The sequence below is a fragment of the Ambystoma mexicanum genome, chromosome 5p (assembly GCF_040938575.1).
Source record: "Ambystoma mexicanum isolate Mex_15411 chromosome 5p, UKY_AmexF1_1, whole genome shotgun sequence".
NCBI classification, from domain to species: Eukaryota; Metazoa; Chordata; class Amphibia; order Caudata; family Ambystomatidae; genus Ambystoma; species Ambystoma mexicanum.
In genome coordinates this window covers 200,854,782-200,877,750 of record NC_090930.1, presented here as the reverse complement: position 1 = coordinate 200,877,750, position 22,969 = coordinate 200,854,782, and the positions used below count along the sequence as shown (strand labels likewise).

General features: G+C 45.8%; 1 protein-coding gene across 2 annotated transcripts in view; it reads right to left on the bottom strand.

Annotated features, from left to right (window-relative positions):
• GUCY2F (guanylate cyclase 2F, retinal) overlaps positions 1 to 22,969 on the bottom strand; it is a 720,767-nt gene that overhangs the window by 264,142 nt on the left and 433,656 nt on the right. For both annotated transcript variants that reach the window (XM_069612625.1, XM_069612624.1), the window contains exon 11: positions 14,456 to 14,605. In XM_069612625.1, coding sequence (XP_069468726.1) covers positions 14,456 to 14,605 — 150 coding nt within the window. The remainder of the gene's footprint in view (positions 1 to 14,455; positions 14,606 to 22,969) is intronic.

The following is a 22,969-nucleotide window of genomic DNA, read 5'->3' as shown; positions in this document are numbered from 1 at the left end:
AACAATGTCGGTGGCACCACCAGCAACAATTTTGGTGGCACTGTTTACAACATGTCAATCACGGAAACACAGACACCAGAAACACTGGCACCGGAAACAACATCACAGAACTGGAAGTTTGCTGGTGGCCATTTGGAAAACACAATCCACCGAAAATCACCCTGTTCTTGTTGCCATCCAGACACGCAGACACCAGCATCTTACTAGCAGGCATGGCATCTCAGATCCCTGAAAGACGGCAGCGAAAACCATGTTTTTCCGAGCAGGAACTAACCATCCTGACAGAGAGCATAGTAGAACATGCTGGTGAGCTGTTTGCGATGGATCACTGGTGCAGTACCCAACTCAGAAAAAATGCTATCTGGGAGGAGGTGGTGCAGAAGGTGTCAGCCAAGGGACCTGTACCCCACACAGTAAGTGACTGCCTGAAGCAGTGGGAAACCTTCGTGTGAGGGTGCGCAACCTGCTGGCGGCCCACCATAAGGGATGCCTGGCCACTGGCAGTGGAACTGCCTCACCAATTAAACTAATGCAATGGGAGGAGAAATGCAGCAGTGTGCTTCACCTTGAAGGGATTGAGGGAGTGGGAGTGGCAGAGGCTGATGCAGTGACCCCTGGAGAGGGCGGTGAGTACAACGTGCCACACGAAAACAATCACAGCGGGCATGCAAATGCAGCGCACAACACAGACATAACCATCTGCATGACACCAGACCACATATAACCCATATAATGTCCAACAAACCATGGCCATTGGTCAAGGGTTCACAAATATTGCCCCCACAAACATCCAAACACACATATGCCCACATGAGTACTGGTCATATGCAGACATTGATGAGAAGCAACACATACAAGAGGCACACATCCTCCAAGGTAGCATGCATGCACCACAAGCCTTCTGCCCTGTGACACACTCACATACATGCACGCATCAAATGTGCCCTGACGGACCTGGCCCTGACATGTTTGACCGTCTAGCTGTCAGAGTGACACCCCCAAGTGCAATAGTGCCCTTCCCACATCTCTACCTCACTACCCACCTGTGGCATCCCTCAGGGCAGGATTCAATTGCCATGTCTCCAACAGCTAACTTGCCCCTCTGGCCCACTCGATCACCACCATTACACTTCACTCCCACTCTTATGTGGATGACACACTGCTCAACTTCAATCTGCCATCCTCTACTTCCTCTCCCATACATGAGTTCCTGACTGCTAATCACGCTACGTGCCTGCCTGAATGCCAGCGACACAGAAAAGTCCATCATTGTGATGCCTGTGCCCTGTTACCCACCCACTCCCTGGCCACCCTCCATGGGCCTCTTTCCCACGGCCCTTCTGAGAGGCTACATACCTTGGTGTCACCTTTGGCTCAGCCCATACTCCGCCTCCACACATCACGGACCATGGCAAAAGACCTATCTTATAGCACCACCACCTCAGAGGCACCTCCCTTACCTCACCTATACCCAGAAGCCCAATATCTCCAGAGCTCTGGTTCCCACTAGGCTTGAGAACAGCAACAGCCTCTCCCTCAATCCACCTCTCAATCCACCTCTTACCCCCTTTGCCCCCTCAACAAATCCGGAATAGTGCCACATGAATCAACTTAGGCCTAGAATCACTCCACTTGCTCCCCGTGACCGCAAGGGCCAATTGCAAGACACTCTGCCTTATACACAAGGCTGTCGGTGGCCTGGTTGCCATGAGTCACACTGGTGCCAGCCCATCCTCGTCCAGTCACTCCCACAACCCCCTACCAGCCCTGGCCCACAGACACCCTTCCCTGGACTAGCCCGAATCTGGACCATCCCATCCTTCGCACTGTACTCCCCTCACTTTCTTTTAACCCTTGAACCTGCCCCCGTGGCTCCCATCAACACGTGCCCAGCCCCTTGTGGTCCCCTCCCCCTGCACCAGACCCCATCTCATCCCGGTTCCATCACTCCTCCCTCCCCTGCATGACATTGCACTGCACTTGCACGGTAACAATGACACAAGGCTCAGTACGGCCGAATCTCCTAATTTGTCCACCCATGTCCACCACCATCTTGCTGGTGGCGCCTGGAAACACGTGTGGGTATGCGTCGTACAAATTGGCAATGCATGAACTATAAACAACATTCACATGCTATTTGAACTGGATGTTGCAAGGACATAGAATGGCACAAAGGTGACTGAAGGCATTCCCATCTCACCCCCCATTCACATCATCTGAAAATGACCAAGTTGGAACAAGCACCTCACGGACACCCACACAGAAAAGGAGAGCCACGCCACACAAACTGCTGCAAAGGCAAGACTAGCACAGGCCATGCAAGGCACAGACCCAGTGAGCATGCCACCTGCCCCTGCAGCTACACCTGCTTTCCCAACAGAGGCACAGCCAGCAGCCCCTGCAACAACACCTGCTGACCCAAAGGAGCCACAGCCAGTAGTCCCTGCAGTAACACCTACTGCCCCAATGGAGGCACAGCGAGCAGTCCCTGATGCACAGCAGTGTGGGCCTACAGGAGGGCCAGCTCCTCCCCCCACACCAGCCTCCCATTTACATGGGATCATCTACAGACGACGATGTTGGGCAGGAGGCCGGGGGCACAACCGAGGGGATACCAGAACACACCCCCTACCAACATCCATCATTCAGATCCTCCAAACTCCACAGCCCACCTCTGCCACCCATCTACAGCATCCGAGACATGGATGCACGCTTACAGCGCATCGAGGAACGGCAGGAGCAGATGGTAGGACTTTTGCGCCAGCACCTGGAGGAGACTGGTTGATGCGAGAGGAGACCAGGTTGTTGCGGGAGAGCGTGCAGACCACTGGTCAGAACTGTGCATGTTCCCTGGGCCGCTCATCATGTGCAACGGTCCTGCTCACACAGAGGCTCAGGTAGGGGAATGAGGTGATCTCGGCACTTGCTGAGTGCCTCACACTTTCCACTGGAGCACAGGGTCATGACAGGTTTCGACCCACCCTCAACCATTAGCACACCTGCCAGCTCACAACAGAACAGTCCAAGGCACTGATCCCATCACCTGTCAGGCCCACCACAGAAGGACAGTTCTGGTGTTAAGAAGCCATGGAAGTGAGCAAGTCCTGACAACAAGCGACACTGATGCCACCTAGGAAGGGTTTTCGGGATGGTGTGTTTGGGAGGCTTAGCCAGGGAGGGTTAATTGGGTGGGTTATTTGGGGTGGGTCAGTTTGGATGGGTTAGTAGGGGAGGCTAGTAGGGGGGTTAGTGGGGTGGGTTAGTTCAGGGTTGGTTGGGAGGCTAGTTGGGGAGGGGGTGATGGGCCACACGTTTCTTGTTGTTTGTTCATGCAATAATACACATGGTTATGCATATGAATTCACGTCCGGACATTCAATTTCTGTACTGGAGTGCTTTATTTTTGTGCTGCATCACATGTAGTGTGTGCCATGGGTGGTGTGCAGGTGCTGTGTGCTCAGAAGTAGGTCTGTATGAGCTCCTGGCGGGCTGCACGCCCATCCCTGTAATCCCTGCGATGGTGTTTTTGCATGTCTGCAGCTGCATCCATGTCACTGTCATCATCATCATCATCCGCCGGAGGCATGCCCATGTCCGGGGCAGGGGAATGTTCCAGCAGATGCACTTATTGTGCAACATGGCATAGGCCAGGACCATCTTCCCCACTTTCACTGGCCTATACCTCAGTGACCCACTGGAGCGTTGAAGGCAACAAAACCGTGCCTTTAACAGTCCAAAGGTCTGCTCTATTGTCGCCCTTGTTCTGATGTGAGCTTAATTGCATGCTGTTTCCTGGTAGCTCTGTGGATGTCTCAAAGGGGTCATCAGCCATGGTAGTAAGGGGTAGCTGGAGTCATCTGCATGGAAATGGACAAAGTTAGGGCCATATTATTGTGGTGACTGGGCAGTGCATGCATTTTGAGATGTGGATGTGTGACACATGCATCTGGGTGTCTGAACTTGTGGGTCGTCATTCACCTTGCTGCACCCTGTGACAGGCAATGCTGGGCAGAACACGTGTAGGATCTGACTCTCAAGGATGTGTTGGTGGTGGTAGGTGGGGCATAGTGAGGATATACTGTACTTTGTGACATGAGAGTGATGCATTCTGGTACCTGTGGTGCATTGCATGTGCCTGTCCATCCATGCCCAGATTGTGCTGTTGTGTCCTTCCGTTGACTCAAGTTGTACATGCCAGTCGTTGCCACACACTCTTGCCTGCAGAATGTGCCCCTTCATTTGCATGGTGCCTGCGCATTCATAGGGTGGTACAGCTTTCTGTTCTGATACACCTCCTGTGTGGCGTGGGCAGCTACTAGCTCTATGTGTATGCAATCTACTGCTCCCAACACATTAGGCATGCCCCCAAGAGCATGGAAGCAGACCTTGGTGGCGTTCACCTGTGCCTGTGTTGTTGGTAGGGCGATGTGCTGGCACACATACACAGGAGTGCATCCAGGACCTGTCGAGTCTGTCAAAATAAAAAGCGCCTATACTAATAAACCTGTAAGCCAATCCTTACTGCTAAATACAAATAGTGTGGGTTACAATGTTATGCAAAAGAAAACAGTTCAAGAAATGATATGTCAGGATATTCAAGTCATTGGCTTCCCTTCCCCATGTTTTTAGCATGGGACAAGGCGGCACACTCGAGCATAGCACACTCTCTGGCTTCTCTAGCAAGAGGATGCAGTTCAAAACCTCCACACCAGGGCCTTCTGTGCCAAAGTCTCTTTGCACTTAAAAGCCTCCTATTTCAGAGGACCTGATGCAACACGAAAAACATTAAAGTTCCTTTCTTCTTAGGATTTCACATATATAACTTCTCTGGTGATTTACTGTTCACCGCGGGTCCCCCTCTGTCGTGCTCAGACCCACTTTAGCACAAAACCTTCAATTGGTCTCCCCCCGCCGGGCTTGGACCAAATGTATCTACTTTTCCAAACTTTCTCTACTCTACAAAATTGAAGACTTTTGCTTGACCTGAAAATGAAAGGATTTTGATTGACATGTTGCAGTACAACTTGGATTCACATTTACTTGTTCTGTTCTTGATATAAACTTTTTTTCACTTTCACTTTTTCCACATTTCAACTGGATACCTTACAGAGACCTTCGATTGAGGACCCACGCATTGCCGGACCACGCTGTGAAAGGTATTGTATCTTGCTTTTAAAGTTCAATCACTCATCAGCATTTCCACTTTACTTGCGTCTCTTATCACACGTGTTTTAACAATGTTTGTTCCAGCGCTCTCCATATAATGTTGCTGCTTGCAACCTTGGCTTCAACACACATAGGTCTTGTATCAGTCTCCACAACTCACAGGCTGTGTGGATTTCATTGACGCTGATTTGTTCTTGGAGCCAAGGATGGCACCACAGAGGCTGCTGCTTCTTCCCACCTTGATTATTGACACGGGAGGACCCCGGGTATCTATGACACACAATGCAGGATTCTTCAGCCTGGTTTCCTGGTCTTATGCTTTCTATTCTTGATTTGTCTGGGAAGTAATGGCTCCTTGTTGAAAAGGTCAAGGGAACTTCCCTCCCAGGGACCTCATTTAGGGGTTGCCAGAGGTCGCAAAAGCGACTGCTGCTGATTGGCCAGCGACCTCTGTCAATCTCTTGCTACCTCTGGCATTTCGTCCAATCAGACCAGAGGAGGAGGTGTGGCCACAGCTATCATCAAGCCATGCTGCATGCTCCATTTTGCATGTGGTTTCTCTTGCAAAAAGACTTTCGTCCGCGGTGCTCTTTCTGTTCAAGGCCTACTTCAGTCTTCTTCCTGTAAAACACGGTGAGTTCTCTGGTCGGGGCACCTGACCTGAGCCTGTGTGTGAGTCTGACTGTGAGGTTGGGGCAGGAGTGTGCGCTGCTGGGTGGGTTGCTGGCTGGGGCGTGTGTGTGTGTGGTCTGTGGTGGTGGTGCCGTTACGCTCACCTGGCTCCCACAGGGGCGTCGGTCGGACCCGGACTGCTGCCGCCTCCACCCACGTGATGCGTACTGCAGCGATGACTGACTGGATCTGCCCTCAAATTCTTGTCTGCTTGACCCGCAGAAATATTCTCCTTCAAGTGGAGGGATGGATTTAGCCACTTGTGGATTCAAGTGATAGCACCCCCACTGTCTTCCCCTCTAATCACCTCTGAAGTGCCCTCTCAGCAATCTCACCTTATATTCTTGAAGGATGAGCCCTTCATCCTGCGAAGTACGCAGGGGCTTGTTGATGACCAGTTATTTCACTGGCCTGAAGATATTGGAAGAGTTGTAGACAAATCCTGACTCCAAAAGTTCCTGGCGAAGAGCCGTAAGTATATAGTTCGGAAGAAGTCAAAATGTCTGGAATTCACTCCTGTCCAATTCCTCTTTTATCTTGCAGCTTTGACCCAATAAGAAGATTGACAGCTGAAAGCGCTCCGGTAAAAGTCTGTGTTACCCATCACTGTCCGGTAAATAATGGCAAGGGTTAAACTTGCTGCTTTCTCCTTTTCTTACAGGTGCGGCGTAAGAAGATGTGGTGTGCTGATGAATAATACCTCCGGCGGTAAAATCAGGTAAGCATATGGCGACTAAAGAGATTGTCTCTGTCTGTTCTCTCTGCTCACCTTGTTGTTTCTTGTGCCCCTTAGGTGCCGGAATTCGGCGATGTGAAGATGGAGACAGCGCCGGATCGAAGAGATGCTGCGTGGAACGGTGACTATGGCGCGGCGCTGCTGCCGGTGATGCGGCGCCTTTAAAACAAAGTCTTTCCTCAGGTTTGAAGATTTGAAGATGCGATGATTCTGGGATCAGGTAAGAAATCAGGTAATACTCTTGTTCCAACCTTTGCTTCTTTCCTTCTTTCTAGGTGCTCCAGGTTCGAGGCGGGCGTGGTAGAAGGCTGGATGCTGCTGCTGGCACGGTGAACGTTACGCTGCTGGATGCAGAATAACGCGAAGCGTGTGCTGCTCTTCGGGCGTGGTTTAAATAGCCTCCAAAGTAGTCCCAGGTAGGTATTCCTCCCCGACCACACCCGAGTAACAAAATAGTCCCTAAGGTAAAGTAGTCCCTTCCAGGCCTCACATGGGCTTTGATCTTCTTGCAGCATGGTCTGCATCAGGTAAGTGTGCACCTATGAGCCTGGCGCCATAGGCGCCAGGACTGATGTCCCATATGAGCCTGGCGCCATAGGCGCCAGGACTGAACCCAGACAGCCCCTAGCAGGGGTTGCTGGCTTTTCTCAAGGCAACATGATGCCTGCTCCCGGGGCTGATGGACGTGGTCTGGATGCCCAGGGGTATGCATCATGACAGCCCCTTCCTGCGGAGGCGCCACCGCCCCAGGCCCAGGCTGAGGTCAGCGGTGTGCTTCGCCTGGCTTCACACCAACAGAATTCGCCTGTGGTGGCTGCGCGATGCTGCCGCAGGCCCCTGGCCCACTAGTTCCAGTCACGCAATGCAAGTCAGCTGCAGGGAGCAGGCGAGTTCAACTAGTCTGTGGCCATGGCAGGCCCAGGCTGACCTGTGTGTTTCAATTGAGCGAATTCAGTTGAAGCACGCAGGTAAGCCTGCCAGGACCTGCCGCGGCCGCAGGCGAGTTGGACTCGCCTGCAGTTGACTAGTTGTGACTGTAACTTTACTGTCTGCAACATAAGAAAATGTGTTGGCACATCGGCTTGACTATTTGTGCCTATATATAACTGGCATTAAAAAAGCGAAAATATACGAGTTATGTGAAATTGTGAAATGAAACAAAAGAGCCAGTTCTAAGATGCAACGAGAACATTCCCTGCACTACTTGATGGCTGTGCAAGAACCCACATGGCAGACCAGCAACTGAATTTAGCAGGTGTAAATGGGCCCTGGAGGCATGCACCCCCCTCCTGCTCTCCCTGGGCACCTGCTACGAACACCTAGCGTGCCTGCCAAGGGGTGCATCTCAGAGCTGGGGATCTGGAGGGTGATGTTTCAGTGATTGAAAGCAGTGTTTCTTTTTATGCGTGATCCAGGGTGTTCCACTGGTACGGTTCACCTTCCTCGTATAACAAACGGTAAAGGCACTCTGCTGTTTCCCACCAGCTCTCAGGGCTTGAGGCTTGGCATGCGGAGATGGGCTAAGCCGATCTTGGTAGGGGTTTGCATGGTGTTGACAATTTCAGAGAATAAAGACTAAAGAAGCGGTTTGGTCGAGACAAGAAGTGCAACCTCGCTCACCGCGATGAAAATTTGGTGAAAATGTCACAATTCGAGGTAGCATTTAAAAATGCAAATCAAGGTCGCCCACACAAAGATGGATGCACAGTTTGGGAGCCCAAAAACGAGTGGCGCCTGACCATGCCAAGGTGTCGGGGGCATACATTCACTACATCAGTGTGTGTTGCCTTATTTGATTGATGCATCCTAGAATCTACATATGCAAGAGTAAATCGAGTATATGCCGTTTACTGTTTGCTTTTCACAAGTTCACCCTGTCTCCTTGGCTGTAAAATGGGCATATTGTAAAAATGAACAACACGTGGTTTGCGTCACTCTCTCTGGGCCAGGAAAGTTACAAATAGCGTGTTTTATGCCCATAATTTAACTTTCCTGTTTCGTCATCAGCTTTTATAGGCGGGAGAATATCTAAATGAATTCTGCCCACGCATCTGCCCATGTACTTATCTATATACCCATTATCTTTCTACCCATGCACTTATCTACCCATGTGCTTATCTACCCATGCACTTATCTCCCCATGCACTTATCCACCCATGTATCTATTTACCCATGTACTTATTTATCTACCCATGTGCTTATCTATCTACCCATGTACTTATCTATATATCGATCGACTGGTCTATCGACATATCTATCTCCCCATCCACTTGCCTATCTATCCATCTACTTGCTACTTGTCTGTCTGTCCATCTATATAGCTACCTATCTACTTGCTACTTGTCTGTCTGTCCATCTATCCAGCTACTCATCTACTTGCTACTTGTCTGTCTGTCCATCTATCTAGCTACCCATATAAGTTCTACTTGTCTGTCTGTCCATCTATATAGCTACCTATCTACTTGCTACTTGTCTGTCTGTCCATCTATCCAGCTACTCATCTACTTGCTACTTGTCTGTCTGTCCATCTATTTAGCTACCCATCTACTTTCTACTTGTCTGTCTGTCCATCTATCTAGCTACCCATAAACTTGTCTGTCTGTCCATCTATCTTTTCATTTGTTCGAGGCTTTTTTAAAGCCCAGGCATGTGACCTCGCTAGTTGTCACCACCAGGCAAATGCCAGGCTCTGGGTGGTAACTGACATGTGACACACTCTGCTCCGGAAGGCAGTCCAGCCCATCTCTAGGTTCACTGGGGTCAGTCCTGCCTCTGAACGCTGGTGTGGCCCGGTACGCATCAACCAAATATGAGTCGTGTGATGTATTTCTCTCTGAAAGGTCGGTGGGGCTGGGGTGGAGTCTGGCTTGGAAGAGATACAGGAAGATGATCAGGTAGCAGTATTTACCAATGCACTAATCAAACCCATTTTAAACTTAGCTCTGGGTTCTGAAGGAGATGAAAATCAGAGACTTCTGGCTGTTTAGTAGAGGAGTAATGAAGTCCATGAAACTACTGCAAACAGTACAACACAACACTGTCGAATCAGAAAATGGGGTAAGTGCCAAAATCATTAAAGACTGTTGATGCCATCAACTAGAAGAATACATGTTCTCTGGTGAAATATTCTCCCTCTCCCCTTTTATCCTGGCTCTCCCTCATCCCCATACCTGCCTATCCGCCCCTGTCCCTCCAGAATGTGATTTTGCTCTGTAGTACTGTTGAAATAACAGGACAGATCCACATAAAGAGGGGATTTCGGTTCATACACTTCCCATGGCAACATGGACCTTCACACACTGCTACCTATGTTGATCCCTTCTTGTATGAAATGTCACAATACAGTGATATCGTAAACATATTTTTCTTAGTGTACTGAGGGCTAATGCTTTATGATGTCCACTTTCTGTGATGCCACGCGGGGGCGTGGTCAAATGGCATCAGATGTCACATGGGGGTGTGGTCAAATGACATCACTTCCTGTGATGTTACTCTTGGTGGCGTGGTATTGTGATGTCACTTCCGCCACTCCAGGCATTTTGGTGAAATGACATCCCTGTTCCCTCCTTGCGATCCCCTTCTGTTTTGCCGTCTTTCTTCTCTTGTGCAGCTACCTCCCCAAAATTGTTGTTTCCTCATTTGCTTTGCCTCGCTCAGAGTGTGCTCTCGTGCTCTGCCTTTTATCCGTGTGGGGAAGCTAACTGGAAGTCAGGTGTTGGTGATGGTCAGTAATTGCCTGACCTCGCCTGACCATTGTATTGGGGCACATCAGGTAAACTGCTTGGCTGTTAGTCTGTTTTCTCTCATACCGGGCTGTCCGTGTGAAAGTGTCTGTGTTGTAAAAAGTGTAAAAAGGGGGGTGGGGTAGAGTTCCTAAATATTCTACCTGGTAAGATGGGGTAAAGGTGTTACATGGAAGGGGATACCCCATCTCACCATAAGGTGTCCCACTCTGACTCACCGAAATCCCTCACCCATGTGATCTTCCCGCATTGGTCCACCCCAGGAACTGGATCCAAAAGCGATGGCTGTGTCCTGGCCACCCGGATGATAGATTTCTGGGGAGTAGTGGATGAGACACATATTGGTTTCTCACACTACTCATAGAGCTGCACTCCTGCAATGCAGCACCTCCATGTCCATGACTGCTGCTACGAGTGGCAGCATGGTTGTATTGGAAGGTGTGTGTGGGTGTGGTCCTTTTCAGCATTCCCTGTGTTCATTGTGTGCAGCTGTGTCAACTGGGTCCACCTGTGGCCTGTTCCTCCACGCCTGGGCCTGGATACCGCCTGCTCCGCTGTGGTGGTGTTTCCGGCACAGTTTTCCCAGTGGCACCAGCATTTTTGTGCCAGTGTTTCCGGGAAATCTGCTGTTGTAATGCAGCCTTCTTTCCATGGTGCCAGTGTTTCTGACACTGATTCACGGGGGTCCCGCAGTTTCAGTTACCTATGCTACTGGCAACAGTAGCACAGTGTACGCTCTTACCGGCACCGTTGTTATCCGCAATCTCTCTCGTCATGCTGCAGCCCGGATTGAGTGCCGGTAATCAGAATTACTGGAACGTTGTTTCCGGAATGCCACACTTGTAATGTGGATCATTGTCTTTTCTACATGCCATTTACATACAAGAAGGTCCAGTAGTCTGTTGCAACTGCGTTTTTAAAACACTGACATGTCTATTGAGTATTTTGCATAAAGGGGAATTAGAGAGAATTGGATAGGCAGGGGTACTTTAAACAAATGTGTTGTATTTCAGAAGTGCAAGATTCCTTGTGGACTCTGTGAGAAACCTGAGGGTATCCTCACTCCTAAACCCCCTGGATTCTCTTCTCAGGTGGCCAGAGAAAGGCCATTGCGCTTGGATCCTGACCCTAGGGTGGAGAAGCAAGGGAGGATCACCTGGGCAGAGATTTCTTGGAGATTGGGAGCAGGGTACAACCAAGCAAGACATGGTATCCCCCTTTTCCCATTGACGATCAACCTAACCTTTTCCTGAAACTTTAGGGGTTATTGCAAGTCAGCTCTGCTTATTTCCCCACATGTGACACTTGACAGTAGTGGGAGGGAAAAGAGGCAACTGAAATCAATGAAGACTACACTCTTTCACCACTCTGGTACTGAGATGAGGAAGATAACTGCTAAGAGCTGTGAGGGTCAGGCATGTCTTTTTGATTGTGGTCAGGCAGGGCTAATTGGACCTTCACACCTGCAGCCTCTGAAGGGGTTGCAGGTAAATGAAAGGAGATCAGCTCAGCAGGGAAAATAGTGACAAGAGAAGCAGCATGGAGGATTGTGCAAGCAGCAGGGAACCTCATCTGAGCAGGACACAGAGACACTGGGGGCTGCACAGAGAGAAGGTCTGTGGAAGCATGGAGTGGGAGCCGGGGCTCAATAGAACAGACTGAACATGGTGAAGGGAGCCATGTGGGAAGGGTGTCCCTTTCCCTTATGCCCGAGGTGCTCGTTTCCCCAGTGTTGAGAGGCCAACCCGGGAGTGCCTGAGAAGCAAGAGCTGGAACCCTGACATCAAAAGCAGAAGGCTGTGTGATCCGTGCTGATAGAAGAACTATTAAAGCAACCTGTGAGTTTCTGACAAATGCAAAACCCGTTGTGCAAGTGTTTGAACTTTATTGATAAGGAATACTTTGTATTGGAGAGGTCGCATGTCGCAGAAGAGCGCATTTTCGAAAGTCACTGTGTTAAATATTGTCAATTCCTTATATGCCAGAAATACTTTGTATCCGAGTGGTCACATGTGGAAAGAAACATGTTTCTGAAGGTCTCCGAGTGCTGGGCAATTTTTTTTAAGTTAATCGTACAAATATTGAATAACAGACTAAATTGAAAATGAGCCAAGGGCAAAATCCATAGCTACTTTATACCAAACTGAATAAAAACTTTGCAAACAAATAGAATTATTACATTTTGAATCCAAAAAGGAAAGGGACCTCAAATTCAAGTAAAGTCACTGTATGCTGAGTTCTGAAGTGAATGTAACTTTAAAGAATAAACAAAACAAAAGATACTGAAGCTTGATTTAAAGTGGAACTTTTAAATTGAATGAAAGAGAGGAGTGTTGGATCCCAAATTGTGTAAAAACTGCACACCACAGGAATATATATACAAACGCAGAATTAACTGAACTCTGGACATTAAAACCAGGAAGACAAGGATATTTTGGTTGGGAAACGAAACTAAATCTTGGGGAAGGGAACCGTTGAGATTTGAGACATTTGCTGACTTGAGGATGAAGTCTCAAGGTTCTCTTGTGTTTGAACTTTGTTGTTTGGAACTTGGGGAAGGGAACCCCGGGGAATGTTTACAACTGCATCACCTTGATCCCAAGAAGGTAATTTTGAGTCTTTTTTTGTGGAACTGTTTTACACTTGGTGAAAGGAGCTGGAAGAAGCTCCGAACGTTGCGTTCAACACTGTTTTCATTTTGGTTGCTGACTTCCTTACACACTGTACATATTTAGTTGTGACGGCTAGTATAGGTTTTGGACACAGACAGTTTCTTAAGTTGAACTCTTTTGACTCAGACTTTCCTTAGTTTCATTTAGGTAGGGAAGTCCCACCTTAGCATAGGGCAAGTTAGGCCTTTTTCCCTGATATTTAAGTTAATAAATGTCTTTTATTATGAAGCTGTCTTTGTCATTGCTTCAAATATGGGTCCTTTCACCTTGTCAACTTGTGATTCTGAAGCCAGAAAACCTCATTTAACTCTCTTGGTCACTGGGATTGTGAACGTTTGTTAACCCTGTGATGCAGAGAAAAGGCAGTATTCATCTATTTATGTGCTCATTGCATAGAAATTAAACTCAGATTGTTGTGGGGTGACTTTGTTACCACATGACCTCTGCGGTCTATGCAAGCAGAGAGAATAAAAGGGATTGTTAGGTGTTGTAACATTGTTTCTTTCATGGGAGAGGCATCCTTCCTTACTTAGGAGCTTTGTGTCCAACTAGAGTTTGATGGAAGCATTTACCTTACGGGAATGAGTTTCTTTAAGGGTCATGGACTTCTCCCCCTTCCCCAGATCTGGTCAGCATTAAGGGTAGGCACAGTTAGGGAAACATTAGAGCCCCTGGCATTTCCCATTTTGGTAGAACATTCTAGGTGTAAAGCCCTGATTCTGCTTTCTCTGGAAGTCCCAATCAACAGATATTATTCTTGCATGATATTATGTCCAAGTCAGCAGTGTTGCTGCATGATGCAGACCTCGGCAAACCTCTGTGAGTCTATCTTTTTCTGTAATGACTCAGGTTGTGAGAAATGCTATTTGAGGTATTCTGCATTCTGCTAATATGTGCTGCTACTCATAAGAGCTGTGATTATACCAAATTAATTCCTTGCTGCCTATTTGATGAGATCCTCAAACATGGTTGAGAGTGGCTCATTCCCTCTGTGACTGCAAACACCATTCTTCATCAGGCTTCATCTTGAGGGCTTTTTCTTCTTTGTAAATACAATGGTAGTTTCCTGCTATTTTCTTCTCTGTGTCTGACAGAAATAGAGTAAGTCTAATGCACTTTCCAAAGTATCAGAAGAAAAGAGCAACGCCAGGTTTGGTTGTAATGTCAGTGATAAGTCAGAGGGAGCATTATACAAAGCAGTAATAGAGCCTTACATATTGACATAAAGCATATGGTAATCAACAAGTTGGGTTTGCCCAATCGTCCAGTGTTACTTTTGGCAATTATATAGCCATCAACAAATAAGTGTACATAAATGCCTATAACAGTGAATGGATGGTGGTTCTCCTGTGGTGCTTATCGCGATAGGAAAGTACTTTTCTTCCAAGGTCACATAAGAACAACCTAACCAAGTTTGATTTTAAGAATGATGTTGGCCCGATCGAGAATACTCCCTCAGATCTTACCTTCTGGAGTTTGCTCCATCATGCAGAATGGGGGTCCCCGGACAACTACCTCCTGCATAATGATAGAAAAGCTATACACATCTCCAGAGTATGTGCCATGCAGGGCTGCATGTGCATCGCGCAGCAACTCGGGTGCAGTCCAGAGTAACTCTAATGGGGGAAAAAGATATTTGTAGATTTTGGAACGTACATAGTAAATTTACACACAAAAAAACACAATTGAATCTTAAGAAAACATAATTTGGTGTGGAATATTTTAACCAAGAGCATTTCACAAACAATACAACTGAGTGAAAGAATGAACACAGAAAAGTGAGAGAGAAAGCAGGGGTAACAGTAAGAGAGAAGAGTAGGAGGCTAAGGAGCTAAAGATGTTGTAAGGTCTTTAAATGTGGGTTGGAAGATTGGAGGAAAAGCTTGTGACACCTCTGCCACAAATAAAAAAGAGCGGGAGGTAAACGTTGGTATACAATTTGGGCCAGAGGAAACGTGTGTCAGTTGTCACTGGCAACCAATTATAGAAAGTGGTTGGCTGCAAGGAAGACATACCCATATTGTGAGGGTGGTACAGCGGATACAGGACTCAACATAGTTTACACACCCATGAAACTTACCATTGCCCAATTGCTTCTGCAGTAAAAGGGAGGCACCAGAGACAAGCCATTGTTTCCCACAGAAGCAAATAGGCAGATATTTCATCTCCTATTCCTATTTTAAAGGATAACTCTACAGAGAAGTATCACTCTTTGATCACTGCCGCCTATGCTCGGCAACCCTTGACCAGATTCTGGCTGAATGTGTTATCTTTGAATATGGTTTGGGAAAAATGGTATCTGCGAGATAAGGTTGATATGGGGAGTTGTTCTCAGTTGGGAGTTATGGAGGATCTTTGTTTTTTTGCCTTTTACACTTAGCCCTGTTTTGAAATGCCGGCATTTAAATAAATGTCGTCCTGCATTCATGTATCTTCAAATGCTTAAAGATCCATGCTCTTGTTTTGCTGTTGATATATTTGTATTAACCGCTTTTAGGATTAGGAAACAATATACTCTGGTTAGATTTTTTTTTAAAAAATTGATATTTTATTGTACTTTTCTTGCTTTTGTGGATTTATGAGTTTAATACAAAATAATGCAAATGGGGCTGAATTGAGCCTAGATGAAATACCAGTGGATTCAAACTTATTGTCTAAAAAACATTTCCTGAAAAAATCTGCAAGTAATAGGGAAGAAGAGGAAAATAGAGCAATTCTACATGCGTACTTGCCGTATACACCCATTTGTACTTTACTTGACTATTTATTATGGATGGCCAGGAAACAAAATGGAAATATGTTATTTTATCATGTTTACGTTTTGGAAAGGGACAATAAGACACTTTATGACTTTTTATTATTTCGCACAAATACGTCGGGAGTAGAGTCCTGATAATATTGTGGAAAAGGCAAAACATCAGCAACGCCAGGTCTTGCCAATGGATCTCTTGATGAATGTGTGAGATCCCTTCACACATTGGTTTATTGGCACATATCTTGCAAGAAACTGAACATTATTCTTAAAAATGATTTTATATATTTTAGCCTGCTTGAATTTTAAATAATAGTACTTGCTATCAATAAATACAAGTGGACTATTAATTCGTTGAATGGCTGGTTGCCATGTTATCTACATACATATAAGATATTAATATGATTTTGAAATTATTGTATTTAAGTATATTGAATTTGATTGTGTTTATTGTGTATAGATTATTGATTTTATTGTGATCCTCAAAAATAAATAGAGATGAAGATTAAGCAAGTACTGACATGTACGCGTTTTCAAAACTCTGTGGGTGTTCAAAGGGGCAGAAACGAATGAATCTTAGAAGCAAATGCATTTACAAACAATTCTTACAAAACATCTATCTAGGCGCATCCTTTGACAACAGATATTAACTCCACTTCTGTAGCCACAAGGAGAAAATAAATAGCTTCCAGTCAGTAGAATACCCTCATCCTTGTTCGTTGATGAGAAAGCCTCACTAACAAGCACTGGCAAAGCCAACACTTTCCCCTTTATGAAGGCATTGGATAGACATTTTCCAGGCACAGCCATAATGGGCTATGCGATGGCAATAGCTGGAAAATTGTGGTGTGGTAGCACTTGGGCGTATTATGGCAGTGCCTAGTAAATGCCAATCCAATGCCTATTGCAAAGCCAAAACACTTGGCTTTGCCAAAGCTTGTTTTGAACAGGAATTCTGTACAAGGAACAGATGTACAGAGCCATATATTGCTTATAAATCAAGTGGCTGAAGGCCCACTTGGTTAAGACATTTGTATTACACCAGGTGCTGATTTACATCTTCAAGTATGCCATTAGATTTCAGAATACTGCTTTGAAATAACAACAGTGGTCCTTTAAAGGCATGGAGCTAGCTCAAAGAAATCCTTGGGAGGCCGGTAGGTTTGGGCAAGGAGGGCCAAATAGTAGATGGGAAATCCACACGGACTAGCATGGCCATGGGAGGTGAAAAGGTGGCTAAAAATCCATAAAACACCCAAAGGCTGTGTGACCCTCCTCACAAACCATCTGCCTCCTATGCACATATATAGCAACCGAATAGCCAAAACTAAATTTGGTGACAGATATTTACTCCAGAAATATTGACAAATAAATATGTTCTAGCTGTACCCAGGATGTCATATGCCTGTCTCTCTTTCTCTCCGTCTCTGTCACTCTGTCTCTCCCTATCTCAGTCCTCTTACTGATGCTGTATCTTTCTGTTTCTCTCTCTCTCTGCACTCCTACTGCCACCATCCCTATCCATCTGTCTGTCTCTCACTGTGCTTTTATTGACGTACTCTCTGTCGGTCTGTCTGTCTGTGTGTCTTTCTCGCTGTACTCTTACTGCCGCCATCTCTGTCTTTCTGTCTCTTTCCCTCTCTGCACTCTTACTGCTGCTGTCTCTGTCTATCCGTCTCTCTGACCCTCTCTGCCCCACTCTATGTCCCTCTCTCTCTCTCTCTCTCTCCCTCTCTCACATACATGTCAATATTAACCATTCCATTCAGGAGACAATAGTGCAGTCTTGGATTTTACTTTGCATTCTGGGATAGTTAGCCCTGGATTTCAACATTTTAAACCCAGGACTAAAAAACTTGGAATGCAAAGTTGAAACCAGGACTATGCTAGTGCCTGCAGAATAGAATGGATAATGTTGGCATGTATGTCTCTGTGGGTTAGAGCACTTGCAAACCAGAGCCCCTGCACCCCTGTGGTAAGGGAGAGCAGGTCCCTCAGGGATGGGAAGGCTAAAGAGGCCACAGTAACAAGCTGCTTTCCCCAGTTAATCATCACCATAGACACTATATCCAACAAATGCAGCAAGAAAAATTAGTAGCTGTTTTCTGCTCAGTGCAAGCCTCACAACAAACAAACACAAATGTCCAAATTGGTATATTTTGCAGGCATGTTGCTGTTAGGGTGAGTATTGTGACACATGAAAACCAAGCCCACTTTCTATTGGGCGCTCAAAATGGTTTCATGGTTACACGACTATCACAGAAATATGTGTGAAATGCAAAAATCTATGTACATTTTTATATTTCCACAATGTTCTTTGATTTTATGCAAAGCAGCCAGGAACTAATGTGCAATTTATCACCATTCACTTTCCTATGGGAGATTTATTTGCAGAATGAGGGAAATGTACGTATTCAATTGATTAGACACTGAGTGGGAGAACATTTTCTAAACAGAGATTTACTTGCAACTGAGCCAGAGAAAGGTATTTACAATATGCAGGCTGGATGCGAACAAGATCACCGAGACAATGATGTGTGACCCAAAATACATGTTTGCAGTGACTCATGATGTTTATTATTATTGTTACTATTATTACAATTATTATTATTATTATTATCATTATTATTATTATCATTATTATTAGTATTAGTATTATTATTATTAATTATTATTGTATTTATTGAGCGTGAACCTAGCTTCAGGAAGCAACAAGGTGATTTACAAGGTCACGGTGAGGGAAGCAGATCGCAGACGATCAATACAAGGAATGGGGGAGCAAAAACAGGGGGGGCGGAGGGTGGCAATTTGCTACCAGTGGATTTAGAAGTCACAAGGGGATGGAACAGGAGGGAGCAGTTGATCAAGTTTCAGGTTAGGTGAAGAGTGGAAGGTGTGTGAACCTCGGCAGGAGCAAAAAGCCGTTCCTTAAAGAGGAGGTTCTTGAGCTTCATTCTGAAATGTAATAGCGAGGTGCACGTATGTTGTTTATGAGGAGGAGGTTCCGGAGTCTGGGGGCCTAGACAGAAATGGCCAGTCTTCTGGTTCTATCCTTCCTGCACCAGCGGAGTTCAAGTATGCACAGTTTCTTGCTTTGCATTTCTGATTTATTGTGCGAGTGATGTTTGTGTTGTTTGTGGGGGATGTGTGGGTGTGAGGAAGAGTCCATGTGTTTGGCGTCAGCGGGCTGCATCATGGAATATATTCATAGAGACAATGCTAGTTTATAGTGGATGTGCAATCATCCAATTCAGGGTGCAAAAGGTGCACTGCCCACTAGCAATTGGCTAGTGGTAATTGACTCTTGGCGAGGTAGAATTGATGTGCTGTGTGTGTGTATAGAAGTGTGGTGGCAAGTGCTATTTTATGTTTGGCCAGTAGCTTTCAACTTGAAATGATTACTCCGATTGTGTCTCGGCTTCATAAAAGTTATTTACAGTGGCCATAATGACATTTTGTGAACGCAGGCATCATGAAAATGTTGTCAAATGCTCCTGTGTACTATTGGCATCTACAAGATTTTTTCATGCATTACTCGAGAGAACCGATTTTAAATTTCATGAATTGTTTAACCCATTTTCTCAAGAAATATCCTATAATATGTACCCTTTCAGCAGACTATTTTAAAAATGTTTTCAAGAGAAACACAAAATGTCCCTTACATTAGTTAGAGCTCTCTTGCTAAACTTGTTTGTGCTAGATTGTGAGAGAAGTTAACGCCCCCTGCACTAAAGATATTCACCTGCCACCACTGCCGTTGAATCATTTACAATGACAGTGCTCTTTCAGGAGCCACCTGACACTGTGGAATCAAAGGTTTCCTCTGTAGCAGGTAAACCCACAAATATCCACGAGGGGTTTGCTTTTTCATGCAAATGTGCTACACTAAGGCTAAGGTGTTTTGCTTTCGCATCTTCTAGCTACAAATATGATTCCTGGATTCTCTGGTGGCAGCTGTGCCGTTCTGGCATGCTAGCCTTATTTGTTATGTTTTCTGTGATTTGGAGAGTTGTCATGTTATTTCTCAGTATAAATAAAGAAAAACACCATGACCTCTTGTCTTCGTTTCTTCCTTGCTATATGCAAGGAGAGGTGTCTGTTGATGTAGAACCCAAGGTAATTGGTTTAAGCCCTTAAGGTTAATAGCGGAGACACAGGTCTGGATGTCAGGGGTTCAGTGTTGTTGGTCAGCAGTAGGAATTCGGTCTTGGAGGGGGTTGAGCTATAGCAAGCACTGGACATCTAGGACTGGATCAATGAGAGGCAGGCCTTGAGCCTGTGAATGCCTTTGATGGAGGATATCTTGAAGTAGAGCAGCATGCCATTGGTGTTTTCTGTGGATGTGGATGATGTATGGATACAGGAGATTTCCGGGCAGTTCCATGTAAAGCAAAGTCAAAGGTGGTTGTCAATCATCCATTCCTGGATCTGGAGTACATATTTTAAAATTGGGAGAAGTCATCTGGAGAGCTATGATGTGGAGATGATTTGCATAGCATCTGCATATGCTGTAAAGGTGGTCAGATTCAGCATGATTAAATCTGTCAGTGTCTTAAGATGTGTATTAAATAGTCACAATGAAAGAATGGAACCTTGAGGGAACTCAAACCAGTGGGGATGATTTTCAAAAGAAAGGGCCAGATCTGACTTGAATCTCTCTGTCTCCCAAGAAGGATGAGATCCATTTCAAGCCAGGATCAAGAAGAAAGGCAGAGCGAACAGCATTAAAATTTGTTGAACGGTCTAGTAATAATATAATAATCTGGGTACTGTCATAATTTTGTCTCTCAGTTGCGCTGATTCCGTCTGTCTGATGGACACTAGCCAGATTGTTGATTGTGCAAGAGGTAACATGATTCGCTACATCCAAGCATCCAAGCAATTATTGTGTTAGCACCTTCTCGATGATTTGAAAGGGTATTGGCAATCGGACGATATTTTGCAGGGATGCTGCGATCATCATTGAGTGTTGTTTTGAGAATATGATGGAAGGCACTGGTTTCCAGATCTAGTAAGGGTGGTGCAATCCTGACAATGTTCCCGTTGGTAGTTTTAGCCAGGCAAGAGCAAACCTCTTCAGAGGATGCTTGCATTTCTTTGTATTGTATTGTAAAGTAATTGTGAAAAGGCACCTGACAATTTCTAGGTGCTCTGGAATAGGCGGATAAGTGTGACATGAAGAACAGAGAAATGACTAAGAGAACTAAAAGACCCAGATAGAAAGAGCAGAACATTATGGCTCATTTTAACAGAAGGGTTTTCAGCGTTTTTCTGACCATACAAAGATTGTTGACAAGGAATGGTGTGATTATGTGAGGGCCTATCACACCATTTGCCTACAAGAATCGTGGTGTGTACTTACAGGGTTTTGCTACTTAGCACATACCGGCATTGAAAGGCCTCAGGGACAGGCCAAGGGGAACTGTCTTAATTTGGATAAACTCAAGTGTTAACTGTAAAGTAAAAGTGTTCGACACAGGAACCTTTGACATGCAAGAGCTACACCTAGGGGAAGCCCATGACCAAATGACCATTCTCCTAAATATACATAACAGGCATGGGCGTAATTTTAGGGGGGGGACAGGGGTGTTTGTCCCCCAAACTTTCATGGCACACCATTTTGTCCCCATTCATTTGGTTGGGGCACCTTTTCTTCAGATGTCATGTCCCCCTCCATCATTTTCAGCACTGTTAACAGGCCCACTACCACTAACAATATGGAGACACTGAACTAATTAAAGATAGAATAGAATGTGCTAGAAATAAGTATCGGGGATTAATCCATATCTTATTACCGGGTGATTTTAATATCCAAATAAACATTTAGCCATGCTCAAAGGAGAAATGGAGGAGGAAGATTTAACGTTTCCTGAACTTATAGCTCCTCCCCCAAAAATAACCCAGAAATACGCAATAGACACAGCAAGAAACCTATTCACCTTAGGGATGCAGGCATGTAACGGCCGGTGCCCAGACGGTCAACCAGCTAAACCCACATTTGTTGCATTAAATAGAACATTGCATATCGATTACATCTTTGTGAAAATTAGTCACTGGCAATATATAGAGTCTTTTGAAGTAGATGAACGATATGAGAGCGATCATCAACTTCTTCTAATTCAACTAATGTGTGACGATGACCCAAACCGCAGTGCACTCAACCCAGGGCCATGTTAAGCACTTTTGAGGCCCTGGGCACAGACATCTTTGGGGCTTCCCTCCACCAAACCAAGGGATTTAAGTTATCAAGAATATCTGCCCCGCCCCGCCACAATCACAGCCCATAGGTTGATATGCTGCCTCACAGCATTAAATATAAGGATGTGCACTCCCTTTAAGTCCCCTTACCCTCTTCATTCTTGCTCTAATCAGAATGATAAACAAGTACCATTTGAAAGCCAACATTATCAGTATACGAAGAGGTTACTTCTGTTCTAGCATAGATTCAGTGGTCTTATTATTAAAATAATCCAGGAAGGTATGCAGCCTGTAGTATTAATGCAGTATGTAAAAGGTACATGTAACCCAGAACAGACAGTGGACTCACATTTGCTGCCTTATTGAATGCAAACATGCTCAAGCATGGATAGAGGAGACCAATTGGTAGGAAGGAGAAAGCTACACATACTATGCCGAACATACCATAAAAACAAACAAACTAACATATAACAGATAGTGTATGGAGATTAGAATCTACCAGGAAGGTGTCTGTGTCCAGACAGACTGAGATTATAAGTGAGACATGGTTTTCAAATATTGTTGCCATTAGAGATCAAAGGAACATGTGCCTGTTTGTGCTGTGCGATATAACAATGCTCATTATTATAGTGGAAGCAACACTATAGACAGTGGGCCTCATTACGACCCTGGCGGAGTGGGTTTACGCCAGCGTTATTCGCGGCGGACCCGTCCGCCCTACTACGAGTTCCCGTAGCGCCATGGAACGTTTTCCGCCTGGTTTTTCCGGGCGGAGAAATCCATGGCGCTACGGGACCTTGATGTTAATTACGCCACCGTATTTTGCGGTGGCGCAATTAACGCCTTCCCCACTCCCATTATACCCTATGGGGCAAAAATGGGAATGGGGAAGGGTAAAATGGGGGATGGGGATTGACCGCCCCGCCAAGGTCGGCATGGGGCGGAAAATCCGCCATCCTCCATGGCGCTATCGGCAGCTTTCCGCCGTGCTCCGCGGTGCATTTAGCACCGCGATTTCCGCCAGGGTCGT